This window comes from Pectinophora gossypiella, chromosome 1 (assembly GCF_024362695.1).
Source record: "Pectinophora gossypiella chromosome 1, ilPecGoss1.1, whole genome shotgun sequence".
NCBI lineage: Eukaryota > Metazoa > Arthropoda > Insecta > Lepidoptera > Gelechiidae > Pectinophora > Pectinophora gossypiella.
This window is the reverse complement of record NC_065404.1, coordinates 5,494,479-5,515,888: the sequence shown is the minus strand read 5'-3', so window position 1 is coordinate 5,515,888 and position 21,410 is coordinate 5,494,479. Positions and strand designations below refer to the sequence as shown.

General features: G+C 38.9%; 1 protein-coding gene and 1 long non-coding RNA gene across 2 annotated transcripts; both read left to right on the top strand.

Annotated features, from left to right (window-relative positions):
* Window positions 1–5,148: 5,148 nt before the first annotated feature.
* LOC126378808 (uncharacterized) lies at window positions 5,149–6,587 on the top strand. The gene is made up of 3 exons (XR_007568144.1): window positions 5,149–5,641; window positions 5,774–5,953; window positions 6,451–6,587. It is a non-coding gene; the product is annotated as an uncharacterized LOC126378808 (long non-coding RNA).
* Window positions 6,588–9,343: 2,756 nt separating this feature from the next.
* On the top strand, window positions 9,344–15,511 carry LOC126367008 (uncharacterized). The gene is made up of 2 exons (XM_050010361.1): window positions 9,344–9,522; window positions 14,665–15,511. The coding sequence occupies exons 1-2, from the start codon at window positions 9,344–9,346 to the stop codon at window positions 15,509–15,511; spliced, it is 1,026 nt and encodes a 341-aa protein (XP_049866318.1).
* Window positions 15,512–21,410: the final 5,899 nt, after the last annotated feature.

The following is a 21,410-nucleotide window of genomic DNA, read 5'->3' as shown; positions in this document are numbered from 1 at the left end:
GGTCATTGGCTGGGTTATCGAGCCCAGTTTACACTAGGATTATGAAGGACAAGTCGACATGACTTTGCCAGTAGGCTATTGTTGGAAGAATTGACGTCTATTCTTTACTCACATGTAGATAAGCGACGTATTAAAGGCGAATGCTGGGAATAATACATGTATCGTTAATATTATATGATCTGTGTGTTCTTTTGGTAACCGTAGGGACGTACTGTATACTGTATGGTTCTCCGTTTCAAAATTTTAACGTTGAGATTTTCTGTGTTATTATTTCAGAGATGAAACTAGCAACTGGATTTGCCATAAACGTACAATGTATCATTAATAATGAACGCCATACCCTCTCCGATTGATGAGGTTTATACATGAAATGCTAATGAGGAAATGTCAACAGAGTAGTTCGTAATTATCATGAAATTACATAAGCAGAAGACGAAATTATCAGAAACGTTTTATTGAACTATATTTAGTTGAAATCGCGGAAACTTTACCGTCATAATGTTTGTTTGTGAGACGAAATTAAATTGATTTGTCGTCAGTCAAGCGATTGATTGATCAGATCCGCCGCAAGGCAAGCTCTTAAGAAGTTCTTCAAATCAGTTATATAGACGGGATAATGACGGATTGAGCGGTTGAGCGGTGGTTGAGCGTTGGACTCACGAACCGGAGGCCCCGGGTTCGAATCCCGGTGGGGACATATCACAAAAAATCACTTTGTGATCCCTAGTTTGGTTAGGACTTTACAGGCTGATCACCTGATTGTCCGAAAGTAAGACGATCCGTGCTTTGGAAGGCGCATTTAAGCTGTTGGTCCCGGTTACTATTTACTGATGTAAGTGAGTAATCGTTACATGAGCCATGTCAGGGACCTTTGGTGGCACAATAATAATGATGAGGTTGGTATTCCACCTCGCAACCCACACGATAAGGACAAGAACGGATTCTTGGACTTTGTCGAGGAGGTGCAGGTAATAAAGGGCTAGTTCCAAATAAAGGCATCAGTCTCTTTAATTAATAAATAAAATGTTTTATTTATAGATTCTGTAGGAACTCTGTAAGCCGCTTGATAATGATGAGACTTTTTACAGAAATAGAATGCTTGGCTTTCATTGTAGCCATAGAGCAACACGGGCCTCGGGGAAATTGTAGCCCACACAATTTTGACTTGCCACGAGATTTTCTATTGTTCCCTATAAGTTTGACATTCTATTCAGACTGTTTTATTCAGATTTGTTCGATTGAACATTTTTGTGTCAGAGTTCAACAAAGGTCAAACTTATTTGGATAATAGGCTAGTTTCCAAGTACACCAAATTACTATGATACGAAAAAGCACACTGTGACGTCATAGCAAAACGTGATAAAATGTCGGGCTTATTTTTACATTTGTCTTGATTAAAATTAATAAATAAATTAAATATAAGAAAGAAAATGTTGTTCGCTAGTTTTATATCTGTCTTTATTTAGTAATCAGAATTTCATAATTTATCTTGAACCTAGTAAGTACCTACACGACCCAATTCAGGCCGCGTCTCTCAAACATCTTGACGACACCCAGACCCGAGGTTTGCACTCATCTGGGCGTATTGTAATTACAAAATGTGATTACCGACTAAAATGTGGTCCGGCCAAGTCGAGAAAATTGAAATTCGTAGCAAACATGCACACAATATACCGTACAATCAAAGTGCAAAAGTGCAGTCACTGAGCCCAGCGAATTATTTGTAAACACTGGTGAAATTATTATGAACCATTAGTTATCATAGTTATAAAATGTATGTTTTTATAGGTATTTTTGGTCTATTACAGAAACGACATGTAACCAACCACAAAAGTCAACCAGACCAGTGTCTTAAGTGCAACCAGTTAATTTATTACTTTGCAAGAAACTGATCAGACTTTTGCACCTTATCGTACATCAATGTAAATATGCCCTCACCATCTATCACGTTAGAAAGCTCGGTGAGGTGTGGGTACTTAGTTCATCTTACGGCATATAATGGTGAGATTATGCTATGCAAATATGCAATGTGTAACGTACAAAAAATCTCAAAAGATACGCTGTAGTCATGCTGTGGTGACGTTTTAGATGTAGCGAGCGATCGATCCAAAATATTATTCTTCCTTGAAAAATATTCCATAATTATTTTTGTTGCGAAAACATTCCGCTCTAGTTTCTTAATGAGAAAATTAAAGACTTCAAAAGTTTGTTTGTACTGGCTTTTGGTTTGATTATAAATACTGCAGTACATTGTAGAGTAGACAAATAGAGAGGTGAGTCAAAGTGATGATAGATTTATATAAACTTGGAGAAGGGACATTAGTCTATTTGGGTTTTAGTATAAAGGTCCGTGCCCACTACTGTATCGTACTAGGACCGTATCCGTCCTGGCACATGCAAAAAAATATTATTAGTATGAATTTCTACAGCGCAACGACCGTTCCGTCACCGACCAACCCCGTAGCGTGCGATTCACGGACCGGCCAAAATTCCCGTACGTACGGAGATAGGACGGGGTTGCTCCGTTGCAGTGGGAATAGTAGCGTCCAGCATACGCGTCCTAACACGGTACTAGTACGGTCCTAGTATGATACGGTGTAGTGGGCATAATATAAAAGAGTAGAAGAAAATGGTATATCAGGATCGTAGTAGATAGAATACCGTAGTTTCTACCTACTCCAACAGGAAATCGGTGTGATCTTATTATATACGTATGTACCTAATTCAAATTTACAATACTACCATTATCGAGTACCGCTTTCCTGCCCACGTCAGTGATGGTAACTATTTCAGGCATTTCTAAAACTAGAGCGACCCATTTATATGGAAATATCAAATCGTAATGACCTGAAGATCAAAGTCACGGTACGTCAAACTATTTACTTAATAAATTATTTTATGTCTAACCTATACCTCGTTAAATTTATGGGTCGATTAGAACTAACCTTCTATTTCATGACTTTACCCGTATTAATGACATTGGTTCTATGCTGGGCTGAGCGAAAAAAAAATCATAAGATACGTTCAGATGCTTGTCTTCCCGGGCATGTCTTAAAATCCGAAAGAGGGATTATGTCCCTATTGTTATGAGCAATTGAACGATCCCTTATCATTATAAGGTTCGTCATATTCATCTTAGGATTTCGTGTCAACAGAGTGGTTGCAAGTTGTATTTGTATTACTTGTAGCTCTGCCCACCTTATTAGGGATTACGGGCGTGATTTTATGTAGTATGTATTATTTCTAAAGTTGATAGTTAATTGGCATTCTAATCCGTAGGAACCGTTGCAACCTATATTTTTACACAACGTACAGCAGTTTGAGTATCAATTTGATCCCGTAAAAATATCGTTTTAATATTATTGTTCGAATAGACAAGTATAGGCATATAAAAATGAGTATAATATATAAAACTGCGTTTTGAAGGTGGATATTATCATTATTCACATAGGTAAGTAGAATAAGTAGCAGGTTACGTACATTTTACCAGGCATGCTAAATATTTACAGTTGCTATTTTTCTTCAGATTTTATGAACACTTTCGAGAAAAAGGCATTTATTTAAAACGAACATTCCAAATGAAAAGCAAAGAGACCGAAATAAACTGGCCATAAATACTTTCCAGTCAATATATCCATTAGAATTCGTGAAGTGTAATTAAATAAACTAATTTCATCGAACGCTCGGTAAATTTATATTAGTCGGGCAAGCATCCGACGTGTGGGAATCTTCCGATGTCTCGCCACAAAAACAACCCGACTTGTTTACTTAATTGAACCATATTATTCTTCCCTTAATCTTTAAATACCTATCTGCTTTTGTGATAGGAGATTCACTTCATGAAGATCGATTGGTTTGAGTCGCCCACGTGGAATGAACTAAACAATTCGAAGTGTCGTTACACTCTACGCACAGGAGGGCAATATGCTAACGAACCCCAGCCAACGCTGTATAGTATTCTATGATCTGTGCCAGAACGAGTCATTGCCACTGCTTCAAAATAATTGACAACTGCTTCATGTCACAAGTCAGATAATCCTAAAGCCGTGAATTTAATATAAATGCTTGGGTCTGGAGAATACGTGACTGACATCGTACGATCACAGTACTAATATAATAATATAAATGTATACACTTTGAAACCATGTCAAATTAACTGTTTTGACAAATTAAACCGTAAGTCTCATTAAACGTCAAATATAATGATAGTGCGACAGGGTTCTAATGTTGGTAAATGATGTTGCTCATGACTGTACAGCATTCGGCTTTATGAGTTTGAATTCATGTTTGGCTTGTATATATTGATATCACGTGGTTTCCAGGATTTCTGTCCAGTTAATGGCAATAAGATCTATTCTATGGATCTCTGTTATATGGGAGTTAAACATAGCTGGCGTGGAGTGGGTACAGATGCGAAGCTATGTCACGTCATGTTAGTTAATTCATAGTGGTGAAGAAATTATGAAAGAGGACCAACAGAAGGTAGATACCCGGAACGTAGATCTACTGTAGTCGATCTGCATTTTTTGTTATTTTAATAGTCATAAAAATGGCAACATCGTCGAATGCTGTCATTTGTACAAATAGTTTCTCCCGCTCCACGAGGCTACCTGTTCGAACTCCGTGAACAGCTAGCTCACTTCTATGCTGACTTCTCTTCGAAACAGACGTATTGTGGCTACATTTTGGAATAGTATTTATATAAGCGGTATAAAGGTGCGTATAAGTCATCTGATTCTATGTTGTGAAATTGCAAATATTATTAAACTTGAAGAATACTTACTGATTATATGGTACAAATTCTGAGTGTGTGTTTATTTTACTACATAAATCTATCGAGACAGACAAGGGTTGAGGGTTGAGCCGCGTGGAACCACGACTTTACAATTGTCATAATATCATGTGACCAACATGTAACTCACAGATTCAAAAGTCTGTAGGAAAATTTACCTCTGGGCCAATTTTCGCCAGACATTCCGACATTTAATAATTTTTTTCTTAAAAACAAATATTCCTCTCGACTATTTATATTATATTAAGTATGTAGTATTAAGTATGATGATGTATTGCGAATAATGTATCTATAGATTTCATAGATCTCCGGTAGATTGAGGGTAGGTTTGTGCCCAGCAGTGGGACGTATATAGGCTGGGGGCCTACCGGCTAATTCGCCGAACTTCGGCGACTTGAAAACGATTCAGATAAATCGAAGTTCGGCGTTTGGTACCGGGTAATTTCCGATGTTCATTGCAATCTGGATGAAAATCAATCCATAGATAATAATAGACATATTAGAGGGGTGCATGATTGAACGAATGACTTTTGGTCTTGCGTTCCGTTGAGACATTTGGTAAACATTTAATATTTTATATCATTATGAAATTAAAAAATACAGACTAATTTTGTATGTTATTTTTATTAATTGATAATATTTTTAGTTAATCACTTTGTAAAGTCTTACAAATGTTTAAAACAAAAGGAAAATGCAACGACGGATTTTTCTTTTGCAACTGAAGTAATGAAACGCAAAAAAAAAGAAAAATGACGTTATGTTATATCAGCTGACATACTTGAATTCGCGCCGAATGCAACAGTTTTATCTTCTCAGAATTTATACAATAACAACAATAACGAAAGAAATGTAAGTAAATTATTAATCTAGTAGTAGTAAGAAACAAGTCAAGAAAGAATAGTCACATAATGAACCTATTCATTGTTCAACAACTTAAATAGTTTGTTCGAAACTTGTAAATGTATCTTTTTGTTTTTCTAGATCACCGATTTACTACCTACTAGATCTAGAGAGTCGGAGGCTAGACATGGAGGAGCGACTTGTTTCAGCAGTTAACAAGCTGGCTGGCTACAGCTGCTGAAGCTAAAAGCAAGGCCGCAGATATGCAAACAGAGTTGCTTCGGCTGCTGCTGGAGGAAGCTAGGTGAAGACCAATATAAGGTAATTTACTCAAACTTATTAAAAATTGTATGGAATTGGAGCAAGTAGGAGAAGTTTATAAGGATCATGACACTTAGTGGTCTGTCCTTACTGCCTACCCCGCCAGGGATGTAGCATAAAGATTGTATGTATGTTATATACCCAAATTTACCTCCTTGATCAGCATATTTTACTCCATACTATAGCAAGAATAAAGGCCAAATATAAATATCCTTATACTTTTGTATGTGCTACTTTATTACATTCCAAAATATTTTCTTTACATTGTATTTCATTCCATTAGAGTCGGCTAGTGTTCCTAAACTTTTAATTCATGAAGGACCACTTTACAAAATTTTTGCCTTGCCGGGATCACCCAAATAAATAAAGTAATAACTAAAGGATTATAACTAGTCTATAAAGACTATTACTAATGTACATGATAGATGTCATAAAAACTTTGTCATATTGTGACTGTTTATATTTCGCATGTATTTTATATGATTTATTTATTACAGGTTAAAGAATAGCAGCATGACGATTCTCAAGAACGAAGACACTAGAGAAACTAAGTTAAAATACTTAAGTAAAAACATATGTATTCAATAAACTTGTATGTAAATATTTAAGCTAAAGTATAAGTACTCCATTTATGTTATTTAAGTGAAGTTGTATTTAATTTACGTAAATACTTAAGTTTGGTCATGTTATTTAAGTGAGTTTGTCTAGGGGTAACATTAAAGTACATTAAAGACAAAGCAACTAGATATCATTTTACCAAGAACTATTATGAAACAAAAATAATATAGCATCACGCTTCTATTCCCGAAGGGGTAGGCAGAGGTGTATAGTATATGTATACACCCACTCCTTGCCAACTACTATCTAATAAAAAGATTTGTATAGGTGTATTGATGAAGATGTTGGATGCAATTAACTTATATTCCCATATTATAGTAAGAATTGGGAACAATATTATATTTGTAGTATGTTCTAATTGATTACATTTCTTTGATCCACCCGCAGGGCTTTTTTGACTATACTATTACACATTACAAATAGTCTAGTCCAATAAGGCCCCGCAAGCTTGTATTTATACAAAATAAATGGATTTATTTATTACAAGTTAAAGATAGATGGATAAACTACTTTATTAAGCACAATGGACACAAGATTAGAAAAAATGTATCTACTTGAGAGATAGGTTGGTTAATGAGAGGGGTGCAATGAAACAAATTATGTAATAACACAAAATAAATAAATATGCATAAAGAAAATAGTTTATTTGATGTCAATAAAGAAGGGTTTGTTTAGATGTTGTATTATTGAATAACAAATCTGCCACTTTTGATTACACCACACTGACTTCATAATTTACATTTCAAGGACCACACAAGTCCACTTAATGAACTTAAACATATTAAAATTAAGGAGATGTTCCTTTTCCCTTCTCAAATTGCTGTTGTTCCAAATATGGTTATCTTGGCTAGCAATCTGGCACTAACACTCCCATTGGATGCATCACAAATGTAATGCACATACCTCCATCACAAACCTGAAAATTAAAAAATTTTTAGCGACTCAATCATAAGAATCAAAACAAATGTAGCTAGTTAAAGGCATGATTCTTACCAACATAACATGCAATGAATGGTAATACTTGCTATTGAAGAAGGCCTTTTCCCACTTGTGAGGTTGGATAATGGCAATGTGTGTGCCATGGATGCATCCAAGTACTCCAAGAAATCCAAATTTGTCATTAAAACCTCTGGAGACTTCTATATGCTCAGTTTTTGTCCAAGGAAACTTGATATATTATCTCACGATTGCAGGCTGATTGAGGGCATTTGTCACTGTAATTATAACATACAGATATTATATTGGATTCATGTAATGTTCTAGTATAACTTTAATTATCAAAATATAAGGTAAAATATAACATAATATAGTAACCACCTACCTTAAAGTCGATTGCACAGTTGTAGAGCATTGGACCTTCCGATATGGTCCTAAGTCATGATACAAAGTTCGAAATGCATCTTTTGATAATCTAAAATTACCAATGTAGCTACTCTCTGAAACAAAACAAAATAGATAAGTATGAAATGATCAAAAATCGCTTCTAGTAAGTTCAGCAACTTTTCCTCTGTAAACATTGAGCCACTTGTCAGAAATAATGTTATAAATAGATGTACCTGTGAGAAGTATATACTGGCTTTTCTCTCGAAGTATCCTGCAATCGATTTGCTCAAGATTCTGAAGACATTTTCTTCCACAGCAGCCCATAAAACGACTATCTCCGTGACACTGTATTTAGGTATTTAAACACGAAAATCCACGCCGATATCAATTTTATATTGATTAAGATGTTCCTAAAATTTGTCGCCCACCGTAAATAGCTCCTAATATTGGTGAAAACCAGTGAAAATAAGAAATTAAAATTGATCACGGTTACTGAAAAGTGCCCGGCTTCAACTGACACTTCCAATGGGAATCGGCTTCAGACGCCGAACTTCGATTTTTTACGCGGTAGCGATTTTAGTGTCAAAAGTACTGAAATCATTCGTTCAATCGGCTTGCCGAACTTCATGTGACGTCACGAATCGGGGATCGCCATCTTGGCTGCTTACGCGGTACGACAGAATCAAATCGATGTTCGATTTGCTCCAATCTGAATCGGCTTCGTCTTAGCCGGTAGCCCCCCTGTTTATATAGGTACTTATCTATGGTTAACATAACCTTAGAAGGTACATGTGTTTACTTTGCGTTACTATCGTAAGTCACAAGTAAGTACATTATGAATGCTACCTATTTTATTTTGACGGAAGTGACTCTTAGTATTACATAATAGAAAATTGACAACATAAAAACTTTAGTAAGACAAGCACAGAAAGCAGAGAAAGGATTTTTATTGTAACTAAAGATGTTCACGTTTGTAGCTTATGAAAATGTTTGTAACATCCCTCCATGCGAAAAGGGGTTAAAGACCTTCAAGTGATTTGTCTAAGCATTGTTTTGCCTTTGTTTCGACAATTCTGGGGTGGCTTCATTTTGAAAAGTTATCACCTAAAATTTACTAATCGTTCTTTGAACTGGAGAGTAAAACACAAAACATAGAAATAAATCAGCTGATTTATCAACCCGGAACGTGAATGACGACTAGAACCCAGCGGTCTTAATAGGAAACCATGGTGGCAGACCACAGTCGCGGTAGCAACCATTATAATTACTAAGCATAAAGTTGAAATTCTCTACAAATAAAAGTAAGCATAGTGTTAACTAATGAATGAATGAAATATTTTATTTTCAGATATTTATCCATATTTTGTTAGTAATAGAATATTATATCTAAGTTAGTAAAATTTATAATTTTCATTGGATGTCACATGCATGTACATCCAGTGAGTGAGGATGGGACTGTCCATCCTTTGTGAGACCACCTTCAGGAGACTGTTGCCGCTGCCCCGCACTCGCTCCCACAGAGAAGCCACACGCTTGCGTAGGACAGCTTGGAAGCCATCAGTGCTCCAGGAGGCGAACATCCCCGAGGCACTGCAGCGCCAGGGCAGCCCCAACAACCCCCTGAAGGCGTTATTATATTGAACGCGGAGAGCACTGAAGGTCTTTTTGGTGTAATTGCTCCAATGGTAAGGACGGTAGCAATTTGCTATAGACTTAACGTCAAATATATAGCCAAGTATTGAAAAACTCGTTACAGCTCGTTATATTTTATTTTATAGGAGAAAAAGTCCGGTTCGGGTCATTCACCTCCTTTCGCGCAAATATTGTGAACAGGTAAATGGTTTTTATCATAATCCCTATAAGACTTCCCGGATTTTCTTCTTTCGGATTTTGTTATAAAAGGGAATTTAATTATGCCGTTGTTTTTTATTTGCCGTTTTAAAAGGCGAATTTTAGATATCATTTGGCTCTCGACACAAAGTCTTAAGTTCATCTCGACTTCTTTTAAGAGTATATTATTGAATGTTTAGTGAGATTTATGAGTCACTCCTCTCAAATGGTGTTTTATAAGCGGCCCTGGTTAATACCAATATTTATGTTCAACTTTCCATTTTTCTCTAAAGATTTAACATAGAGAGAGGTCCATCAACATCCTTCCCAACAACAAATTAAAAAAAACTGTTTCAATGAATCTAAAAGCACAATTTCGACTTTGATAGGTCCAATTCGTTACTATGTATTCTAAATTCAATTTTGTAACGCAAATATTGGCCCGGAATCCGCAATTGTATTAGTAAGTATTGACTCTCTTTCTTTTTTAACGAAATGGACATTCAATTACATGAAACTAAAAGTTAAAGGTATTCAGTCTTCGTCAAGTTTCGACTTTGATCCAGAAGCATCAGCCCGTGACCCGTGGGGTGAAGGGTCGGTTTTTGGAACAATGACCTCTCCATAATGCTCCGTTCTGTCGTTACGGCCCCACCTTTTTAACAAGAACCCTGACAAGTCAACTCTTAAGTCTTCTGTCTTTTCAAAAAGTTCAAGACTAATTTGGTTCCTACCATCTATTGGAACGTTAGAGAAAAGGGTTGGGAAGGGTCTACCTATAATGGACGCAAGATACTGTGATATGGATGCTTAACGGGTGCGGAATCCGGGAACGACTGATAAATATGTATCTCTTAAATGAGAGGGTTTGTTTCGTTTTCAATGTTCACAATAATAAACAATGCTTAAGTGATAAACATTAGCGTGGAACGACAGCTGTTAACGAAACACGGAGTTGTAAATGAAATAATTTGTTTAGGTAAATGATCGGATCAAGATTATTGCTTCTTTGGTAGTGTCTGGTTCCAAACATGGTCTAGGACGAAAAAATAATCTTACAACTTCGGCCAAGTAATGAATACCATTCGAGAAATCTACAGTAAATCGCGTCAAAAAGGCATCCTATGACCGGCCTTTGCGAAAAGAACTTCTTAAACATATTAGTCTTAAAATAAACGCACAGGAAACGGTTTTACTTTTTATTATGATATATTGAAAAATTGGGCAAAATTATTTCATGAAGATTAGTAAATGTCGCATTTTTAGTCGTTAACTTTTTTTAAATATTTTCTCGCCAATGTTCTTTAGGAACACTCAACAGTGCTGCCTCCTTCATCTTCTACTTTTTACCCCATTTAACAGTACTACTATGGAGTCAAATATTTTGCGAACGGGAAACATTTATCAAGTAAATGTTTTGTTGCTTGCTCTTGGGGAACCGAGTTACGTTTACTACAAGTTCATTCAACTTTATCTTTACTGTTATATTAAGTCGAATGTTATAGTTAGCGCTACTTTATAAGTCTTTGTCAAGTTTCACTAACTTATTGAACAATATGTCCATAAATAACATTTATATTTAGCACTGGAAAATGTCACGACTCTTATCGGAGGTCGATCACTAGATGGGTGAACTTTCAATAGTTTGTTTTGATCGATTGCTTGTTTTGCGGTCAAAAGGCACGTGACAAAGCTCGTTATTTTTTCTTCTATCGTACAAAACTAAGTACTACACTTTTTAAATAAAAAGAAAATTTAAATCTAAAAAAATCTGACTCGGATGGACTTGAACCCGCAGCTCTTGTCAAGCCGGAACGAGCGTGTTAACTATTACACCACCGGGTCCTCTTCCTGTCCGTGCGAAATTCTTTCGATGTAGGTATGTAGGTATCGTCATTAAACCGATAGCGGAGCCATCTATCTAGAATATTGAGTACGAAAAACGTTTTAGATACGTAATTTTATCAGACATCTGTGTAACAATTCAACTAAACATTATAAACATTTCAAGTCCTTTTTATTTCTGAAGTTTATCTTGTTTACTAAAAAGTTATCAAAGTGTAATAGATATTTAGTTTTGCAGACTTGTTCGTCGTCGTCGAAACTTTGTTTCAGCCAATCTTCTTCACTTCAGGACCCCGATACCGACCCCGCCGGCGTGGTCGACGATTTCCCTCAATCAGCGCTTATCGTTATCGACCCACGAGGGTCGATTAATTCTTTCAAATAGTTTTCCTCTCAGACGACTTCCTGAGCCGAGATTAGTACCGAGCTGAACACCCTCAGGCCTGTTGTCTTAAACGTTGTATCGGGTGAGAACTTTCAGTGCTCCCCATTTGTCCGGCCAAGTAGATGGCATCATCTGCGGCAAATCTACAATACTACATATAACATACAACTTTGTTCGTCGGGTTAGACAATAAAGAAAATTGCGGAAGTCAGGCGGGCATAATCTTTCCATTATACAGAAGCGTTAGTGCTTCTATAAAGAAACACTACCTACCTACAAAGAAGTCTTTCCAGTAAACTAAACAGGTCGCAATTTTCTCCGACTGAGGCCAGTGTTGCTCTACGCACGTGCCACCTATATATTATGTACCTTGTAGTACATACTAAAGGATACCTCATAAAATAAAATAAGTTCACGACTAACCCGCCGTAAGCGCCGTATGCCGTAAGCGTGGCCACTTATTGGTCAGCAATTTAGTATCGATCGCCATCGACTCGCAAAGAAGAAGAAGTTCACGACTATATTCCAGTTGCGGTATTTGTTATATTTTTTATATTTTGCATGCTACAATGTTTAGCTAAACATGTCATGGACCTGTATAATTTATTCTATCTCTGTATACCGTGTTTAAAGCAAATAAAGATTCTATTCTATTCTATTCAGAGGTACATCCACCGCAAGATGAACTTAGTAGGCACACCTCACCGAGCTTTCTGTTAGACCAAAACCAAGAATACCTCATTATAATACAATGATAAATTTTGTAAAACAATTGTCATAAAACGTATTTAATTCGAAGGTAAGTAAGGTGAATGAACTAAGTACAAAAGAACTCTTCTTTTGAACGCTGCCGCGAAGAGCCAATATTTACAATAAAATATTCTGAATATCTCAGTAAATTGATGAAGGTATGTAAATATCTACATTCATTTTGCACCATTTTCATTTCACCTCTACCTGTTCGGAATATACAAACCGGGATTTGTGTCACAACTTGTTTGAACGCCTGCAAAATAACTTATAGCAATTATTTATTTACCTAGAAACGCGTTTTGCATTGATACAATGTAAAGGAAATTTTCCCCCTCCGGTTGATTGAGGGGAGGCCTGTGCCCAGCAGTGGGACGTATATAGGCAGTTTATGTTAAAGGAAATTTTACCAATTTACAAGTAATGTGTTCCTAATTAAGCACTTTATTAAAAAGGTAAGTAGGTAATTGGAGAATAACATTACCGAAGACAAAAGATATTATATTATAACTAACTGGTTTCCCTATAATCCCTTTTCTTTTCTCGAATTCTAAATTACCATATACACGCGTCACTTTCTCTATAGAAATAAAATAAAAGCACACCCGCTGTCTAAGTGGACAAGTGGACGACACAAACAGGTTCGTAATATCAGTGGTGTAGTAGACCCATCATTCACCCGTGTAACCCTCACGCATGTAACCCTAGTTAAAGTGCTTACACGAGGCAGGACCGACGTCACCCTGGCGCCTCCGTTGCACTCTCAATCTATTTTCAAGCCCTAGCCATTTGATTATAGTTGTTCCAAGATAAATTATGAAATTCTGATTACTAAATAAAGACAGATCTAAACCTAACGAAAAACATTTTCTTTTTTTCTATTTAACTCACTTATGAATTTTGATCAAGAAATCCGTAATAAAAAGTGCGACATTTTGTCACGTTCTTCTATGACGTCACAGTGTGCTTTTTCATACAAATTCCATGGTAATTTCGTGTTTTGACGTTTAGTAAAAAGCGACTGATTTTACTAGTTGGAAACTAGGCTATGATAGTTCATGCGATTAAGCTAGTCTAGAGACTAGCTCAATTTCCGGAACCTCGATGCAACTACAGTTACTCGCCCGTTAAGTCCTGAGACCCCAATTCGATATCGTACTTACCGCTCAGTTCTCGCAGCTCCAAACACTTCTTTAGGTCGCAAAGCCAACAACGTCTGTCAAATAGAATTTCGAACAACCAATTCGATTTATTCGAATTTCGATCTAAGTACCCGTGTGGGTTGTATTGTAAGGACGATTACCAACTTCATCATAATAATTACGTACACATTATGATGTTCAAGTAACGACTGTGTACTTACTTCAGTAAGTAGTAGCCGAAAAGGGTAGTCAAACTTAACAATTTACATGAAACATTTCCGGTTAAAAATAGACACATAATTTTATCTGGATTTCTTTTTAAATTATATAATTATTCTTCTTCTTATCGTGTCGATGGCAAGCTAAATTGTATTGTTTTATATATTTATTAAATCTTATTACTAAATATATAATTTAGCAATGCCCTGCAAAACCGTTTAAACAGTTTAGCTGCAGGAAAGAGTCTAGTAATTTATATCACAATAAGTGTATCACATTAATAAACTAAATAAACAATTAGTAGCCAGGACAAGAGTCTTCTATCGTGTTGGTTGTGAGGTGGATTACCAACCTCATTTCCCTGGTGTCAGGGTTATTATTGAGCAGCCAAAGGCCCCTAACATGGCTCATGTAACGACTACTTTCTTACATCAGTAAGTAGTAACCGGGACCAACGGCTTGTAGGTTACTTTTGTATAAAATCTTTTTATTTTGAATATTTTTTTACTTTTTTGATACGATATTGTTTTTCTTTCTGACTTTGGTGTTCTGACATGGAAAGGTGAAAATTAGATGAAAAACTGAAAAATTGTACGAAGCGACGACCCAGCTGACGTCAGAGATCGCGTTTCTACAACACCATCCGTCAACATCGATGTTGATAAAGTCGGTGTACGGATTCCTCCGTTTTGGCCAGAGGAGCCGGAGATATGGTTCGCGAATGTGGAGGGCCAGTTTCTGATTTCCGGAATTACCAGCGACACCACCAAATTTTATTATGTGTTGGGACAGCTGGAGAACCGGTACTCCAGAGAGGTGAAAGATATCATCGTGCGACCACCCGCAACTGGCAAGTACGAGAAGCTCAAGACCGAGCTCATTAAGCGCCTCTCCGCTTCCAATGAGAAGAAGATGAAGCAGCTCCTGATGCACGAGGAGCTAGGTGACCGCAAGCCTTCACAGTTCCTGCGACACCTGAAAAGCCTTGCTGGTGATGACGTGCCCGACGACTTCATTAAAACCATCTGGACAAGCCGCCTACCGAGAAGCATCCAGACAGTGCTAGCTGGTCAGGCATCATCTGCTGTACTCGACGACCTGGCGGACTTGGCTGATAGGGTTAACGACATCGCACCCTCTTCACCGGTGGTAGCTGCAGCGTCGACAAGCCAGACTCAGCAGACAGGGATACCGGGATCTGTGCTGAGAGACCTCACTCGCGAGATCGCAGAGCTTCGCAGGCAGTTCCAGCAGTTGAGCGGTGGCAGCAGCAGACAATCTCGGTCGCGCGGCAGGCGACAGAGTCGTAGCCGATCCACTTCGAGATCCCAGTCCAATTATCGGAAATTTCCGCTGTGCTGGTACCATTGGAAGTACGGTGAGAAGGCGAGTAGATGCATCCGCCCGTGCGACTACAAGTCGGAAAATGCCAGGGGCAGTCGCTAATGGCGGCTGACGATTGCCCGACATCTGCTGGTCGCCTGTTCGTCACCGACCGAGCGACGAAGACGCAATTTCTGGTCGACACCGGTAGCGACCTCTGTGTCTTCCCCCGGTCTTCGCTGCGTGATCGTCGTGCACGGACTAATTATGTGTTAAATGCGGCTAATGGTTCTGATATTTATACGTATGGTTTTGTTCATCTTACACTTGATTTCGGCCTCCGTAGGAATTTCACTTGGCGTTTTATTGTTGCTGATGTGACGAAACCGATAATTGGTGTAGATTTTCTGAATTTCTATAACTTGATAGTAGACTGCCGAAACAAGCGCTTGATGGACAACGCCACCTCGTTATGTACTAGTGCTATGCTTGTTAGTAGTAAGTTAGACGATATTTCTTCTGTAAAGGTGGTGACTGGTGAGACGAAGTTTCATCGCATTCTTGACGACTATCCCGAGATTACTCGTCCAGCTGGTATCCATCGCACTATACCCCACAACACAGTCCATCACATCCGTACGACCCCAGGCCCCCCAGTTGCATGCTCTCCTCGGCGTTTAGCGCCGGATAAATTGAAAATCGCCCAGCAGGAGTTTCAGTCGATGCTGGCTAGTGGTACAGCCAGACCTTCTGAAAGCCCTTGGTCATCGCCCCTGCACTTAGCCCCGAAGAAGGACAACGGATGGCGTCCCTGCGGTGATTACCGCATGTTGAATGCCCGCACTGTGCCTGACAGGTATCCGATTAAACACATCCACGATTTTGCTCACAGCCTAACTGGATGCAAAATATTTAGTACCCTGGATTTAGTGAAGGCGTACAATCAGATACCTGTCAGTCCAGAAGATATTCCGAAAACGGCCATTACGACCCCGTTCGGATTGTTTGAGTTTCCGTTCATGACGTTTGGACTCAGGAACGCGGGTCAAACGTTTCAGAGGTTTGTGGACGAGATGACCAGAGGACTGGATTTCGTATACTGCTACCTGGACGATTTTCTAATTTTCTCCAAGGACGAGGCGCAACACGAGGAGCATTTGAGGTCCATTTTCAGTAGGTTGAAGGAGTATGGCATGATGGTGAACACATCTAAGTGTGTTTTTGGTGTCCCTGAGGTAACCTTTTTAGGATATCGTATCTCATCAAGTGGCACCAGACCACTGGACTCTAAAATCCAGGCCATTAAAGATTACCCTCCCCCCACTAACGTCCGGCAGCTCAGGCGATTCCTGGGGATGGTAAACTTTTACCGCAGGTTCCTCCCTCGAGCAGCCGAAATTCAAGGCCCGCTAAATTCTTTGTTGGCAGGCTCAGTTAAGGGATCGCAGCCCATCAACATGACAGGTGAAGCCATGACAGCCTTTATTTCCACTAAAGATAGCCTCTCTGATGCTGCTTTACTTTTTCACCCTGATTGCACAGCTAAGCTTGCTTTGGTGACCGATGCGTCTGACAAAGCTATAGGCGCAGTCTTACAGCAGCTTAAAGATGATGCATGGCAACCGCTGGCGTTCTTTTCCCGCAAGCTGACCTCTTCTCAGGAAAAGTATTCCCCCTATGACCGGGAATTACTCGCGATTTACGAGGCAATTAAGTACTTCAGGCACATGCTTGAAGCGAGACATTTTATCATATATACTGACCATAAGCCGATCAGTTTTGCATTCCATGAGAGGAAGGCTAACTGTTCGCCTAGGCAGTATCGTCATCTCGATTTTATTTCCCAGTTCACTACGGACATCAGGCACATTTCCGGCAAAGACAATGTTGTGGCCGATGCCTTGTCTCGCATTGAAGAACTGGAAGTGCCTGTTAGCCTAGCAACCCTAGCGAACAGCCAGTCTTCCGATCCGGAATTGGCGAATTTGCTCGAGGGCGGCTCTTCTCTGCGCTTGGAGAAACGTATCGTACCTGGAAGTCAATTAGCTATGTACTGCGATATCAGCACACCGACTTCCAGGCCTTATGTACCAAAATATTTCCGCAAGCAGATTTTTGATAGCTTACATTCCCTCAGCCACCCTGGGCCCAACGCATCTGCCAAATTAGTTGCAGAGCGTTTTGTTTGGCCAGGCATTCGAAAGGACTGCAGGACCTGGGCACAAACTTGCTTGTCTTGTCAACGCGCCAAAGTTAGCCGTCATGTGACAGCCCCACTCGGCACTTTCAACTTGCCCCGCGCTCGCTTTAGGCAGGTCCATATAGATCTCGTAGGACCGCTGCCACTATCGCAAGGTTTTAGATATTGTTTAACAGCTGTTGATAGATTCACTCGGTGGCCGGAGGTCGTGCCAATAGAGGACATCACAGCTGAAACAGTAGCCAAAGCCTTGCTTTCCACCTGGATAGCCCGGTTTGGTTGTCCCACGGAAATTGTCACGGACCGCGGTCGTCAGTTTGAGTCTGCTTTGTTTCAGTGCTTGTCGAAGCTTACTGGCTTCGAACATAAACGAACGACCGCGTACCATCCATCGTGCAATGGTCTCGTGGAGCGCTTCCACCGGCAATTGAAGGCGTCCATAATGTGCCATGCGGATGACCGGTGGACTGAGTCCTTGCCTTGGGTCTTGCTCGGTGTTCGTACTTCCTTTAAGGATGAGCTTCAGTGTTCTTCTGCGGAGCTAGTCTATGGCGAACCGTTACGTCTCCCTGGCGAATTTTTCGATTGTAGCGACGGTGGAACTACCGATATATCGGAATTTTCCGCTCGCCTCCGCTCATTCGCCCAGAGACTACGGCCGGTTCCTGCTTCACGTCATAGCAAGAACAAAGTATTCGTCTTTAAGGAACTACCGACCTGTGAACACGTATTTATTCGTGAGGATACGATACGTGGTTCTCTCCAACCTGCTTACACCGGCCCTCATAAGGTGATCAGCAGGGGTGATAAAGTCTTTAAGCTTCTTGTTAAAGGTAGGGAAGTCACGGTATCTATAGACCGCCTTAAGCCGGCCTATATACTGTCGACTCCCACGGATAGCAACACTTCCCGTGAGGAGCTGCAACCACAGGTATTCGCACCGGGTGCAGAGCGAACTACTCGCTCTGGACGCCGTGTGAGATTTTGTGATTTTTATCGCCCTTGACGGTCTCTGGAGGGGGGTGGTGTAGGTTACTTTTGTATAAAATCTTTTTATTTTGAATATTTTTTTACTTTTTTGATACGATATTGTTTTTCTTTCTGACTTTGGTGTTCTGACATGGAAAGGTGAAAATTAGATGAAAAACTGAAAAATTGTTGAATTATTTCCCACTTTATTTCCACAGGCTTAACATGCCAAAAAAAGGATTGTTTAAGTCTTCTTCTCTCGTGTGGGTTATGAGGGTGGAGTACCAACCTAATCAACCCTGGTGTCAGGGTTATTATTGAGCTAAATCAAACGCCAAGCCAAACGCCCCAAAAAAAAAGGTTAAAGGTTTTTATTGTTAAAGTTGGTTTTCAAATTTACTTTTGTTTGGTTCGAGACGAATGTTCTGAGGCAAACTATTCAGTATGTAGGGTAGTCTCTTTTTTAACGTTCTAGAAACTACCTTATTCAAATTCAAATTCAAAAATATATTTATTCAGTAGGTAACATAGTTACACTTTGAATCGTCAATTTTTACATAACGAACGTATCATCCGCCTAAAACTACTGTTCTTATCTATTTCGAGGTTTTATTAAGGCGCTTAGGTAGTTTTCACTTTATGGAAACGATATGCAGGTAATGCTCCATCTACCTCTAGAATATAGACGCTCTACAACCGTAGTTTCCATTCAAAGTTCACAGGGGTCTGTTGACACAGTACCTGAAGGCGGAACACGTGTAGGGTCGGCAGCTAAGCAACGACCTTATTTGTCGACCAATGCCACTATAATCCTGAAACTGATTGGGGGTGCTTGTCTTGATTGATGCTAACATGCTTGGCCCTTACGTGACCGGGGTGTAAATCAAATCAAAGGTATTTTAGCTTGCTCATAATGCCACTATACTAAGTATACAAGTGTTAGTGACATCGTAACTAAAACTATGAGGGATGATTTAGACCATGATTCCGAGTTGATATCAAGTGGAATTTTCCGGCGTAAAAGTATAGAACAGATTTAAAAAAAAACGCAAAAATATTTTCTTTATATTAACTCAGAATCATGGTCTGAATCATCTCCCTCAGTATTCGTTACGATGTCACTAACACCCTCTATATCTAGACTAGAATCATACCATATAGTGTACGGGTTTGTTTTCTTTTTCTCTGATTTGTCATTAGGGAATGCAATCCCGATCTCACGAGATCTCTTCTAGTTTTTCGGGATCAATCCCGAACCATAATATGACCATAATATTGACGGGATTTGGCGAATCTCCTTGAGTTGTACTTTCTGTTTTGATTATGCTGATTTTCAAAGAAAACTGAATTATTTAGTTAGTAATCATCATCATCATCATCATCAGCCGTACGACGCCCACTGCTGGGCATAGGCCTCCCCTAAGGATCTCCGCGACGATCGGTCCTGGGCTGCCCGCATCCAGCGGCTTCCCGCGACCTTCACCAGATCGTCGGTCCACCTTGTAGCGGGCCTACCCACTGAGCGTCGTCCGACACGTGGTCGCCATTCCAGAACCTTAGTTAGTAATATTGAAGAATAAAGATTTTGTTTTCTTTCAAAAAATATTTTGTTTTAATTAACTCGCTATCAGAATCAAGGTCGTTTCGTATCGTTTTCAGCCATGCTAACTTTACATGTTTTTATAAACTTGACGAGATCCCGAACACTTCGGGATCTCGCGAGTATGATATTTCCCATACCGCGGGATCTCGAATTTGCGATCTCGAATCGGGATTGCATTCCCTATTTGTTACGCATTGCAAGTTTTGTGTAAAATTTTGGTTAGGCTTATTCAACAAAACGAATACGAGGAAGTAAGACCGTTAATGGGAACTATTTGCCTTGAAATTAATTTGACAAATATTATGCCATAATATTAACGAAAACTTTGTAATCTTCAAGATCATTATAGCCTAAATTACTCCTGGCAAATTCAAGTGATTTTAGGCCGGTTACCAGTACCAGGAGTTCATAATCCATTCAGTAACAGTTTTATAGGTGCTTAATCCGTTTTGATAATAGTCCCTTTTGGAATTTCAATACGGCACAGTAAGCCCTGATGGAAAACAAGCGGTCAATGACCGGTGGACGAATGGACAAAATAAAAGAGATAATATCACAAGAAATGATGAATTGATGACGCAGCTATAACTGAGTAGAGGATAAATAAACAAGAATATATTGGTAAATATTGGGTTGATTAGTTATAAATAGTTAGTTGGGAACAAGAAACAAGTTCGAGAAATTAGTATTAGAAACAAAATAAAGTTAGCAAAAGTGCGCTTCGGAACGGAACATATTAAGGTTGAAAAAGCGGATTCAACCACAAAGCGGGTTTTTTCTAAATCCAATTCATTTTCAACTACAAATTAAATCATAAATTCTACGAGAAGCTCACGTTTTACTGGAATATCGTACGTAGGAAGATTATCATTCAACAGCTTTACTACTTATTGATGAAACAATACAAGAATTGAAACAATTTCATTTATAAGGACCGTTTTCGACAACGCAACGGGAGCAAACGTACACTTGACAAAAAAAATGTTATTGAATCCTTTTTATTTTTGAAAAATTTGGAAATATTAAAAAGGTGTAAAGAATGTCTCAAATTAAATAATTCAATTGAACTTTGCTTGGCTGTCCAATGCTGTTCATACAGTTTATTTTTTATTGATAAGGCGGTACGGTATTTATTAAGTTGTGCTAAAATGGCAACAAATGCTTACATATAAGCACGTTTAAGCTTAGTATAAGAACGTTTCGGTCGAATAGTTCCGTGATTCCTTCGCAATGAAAATCTGCACATTGAC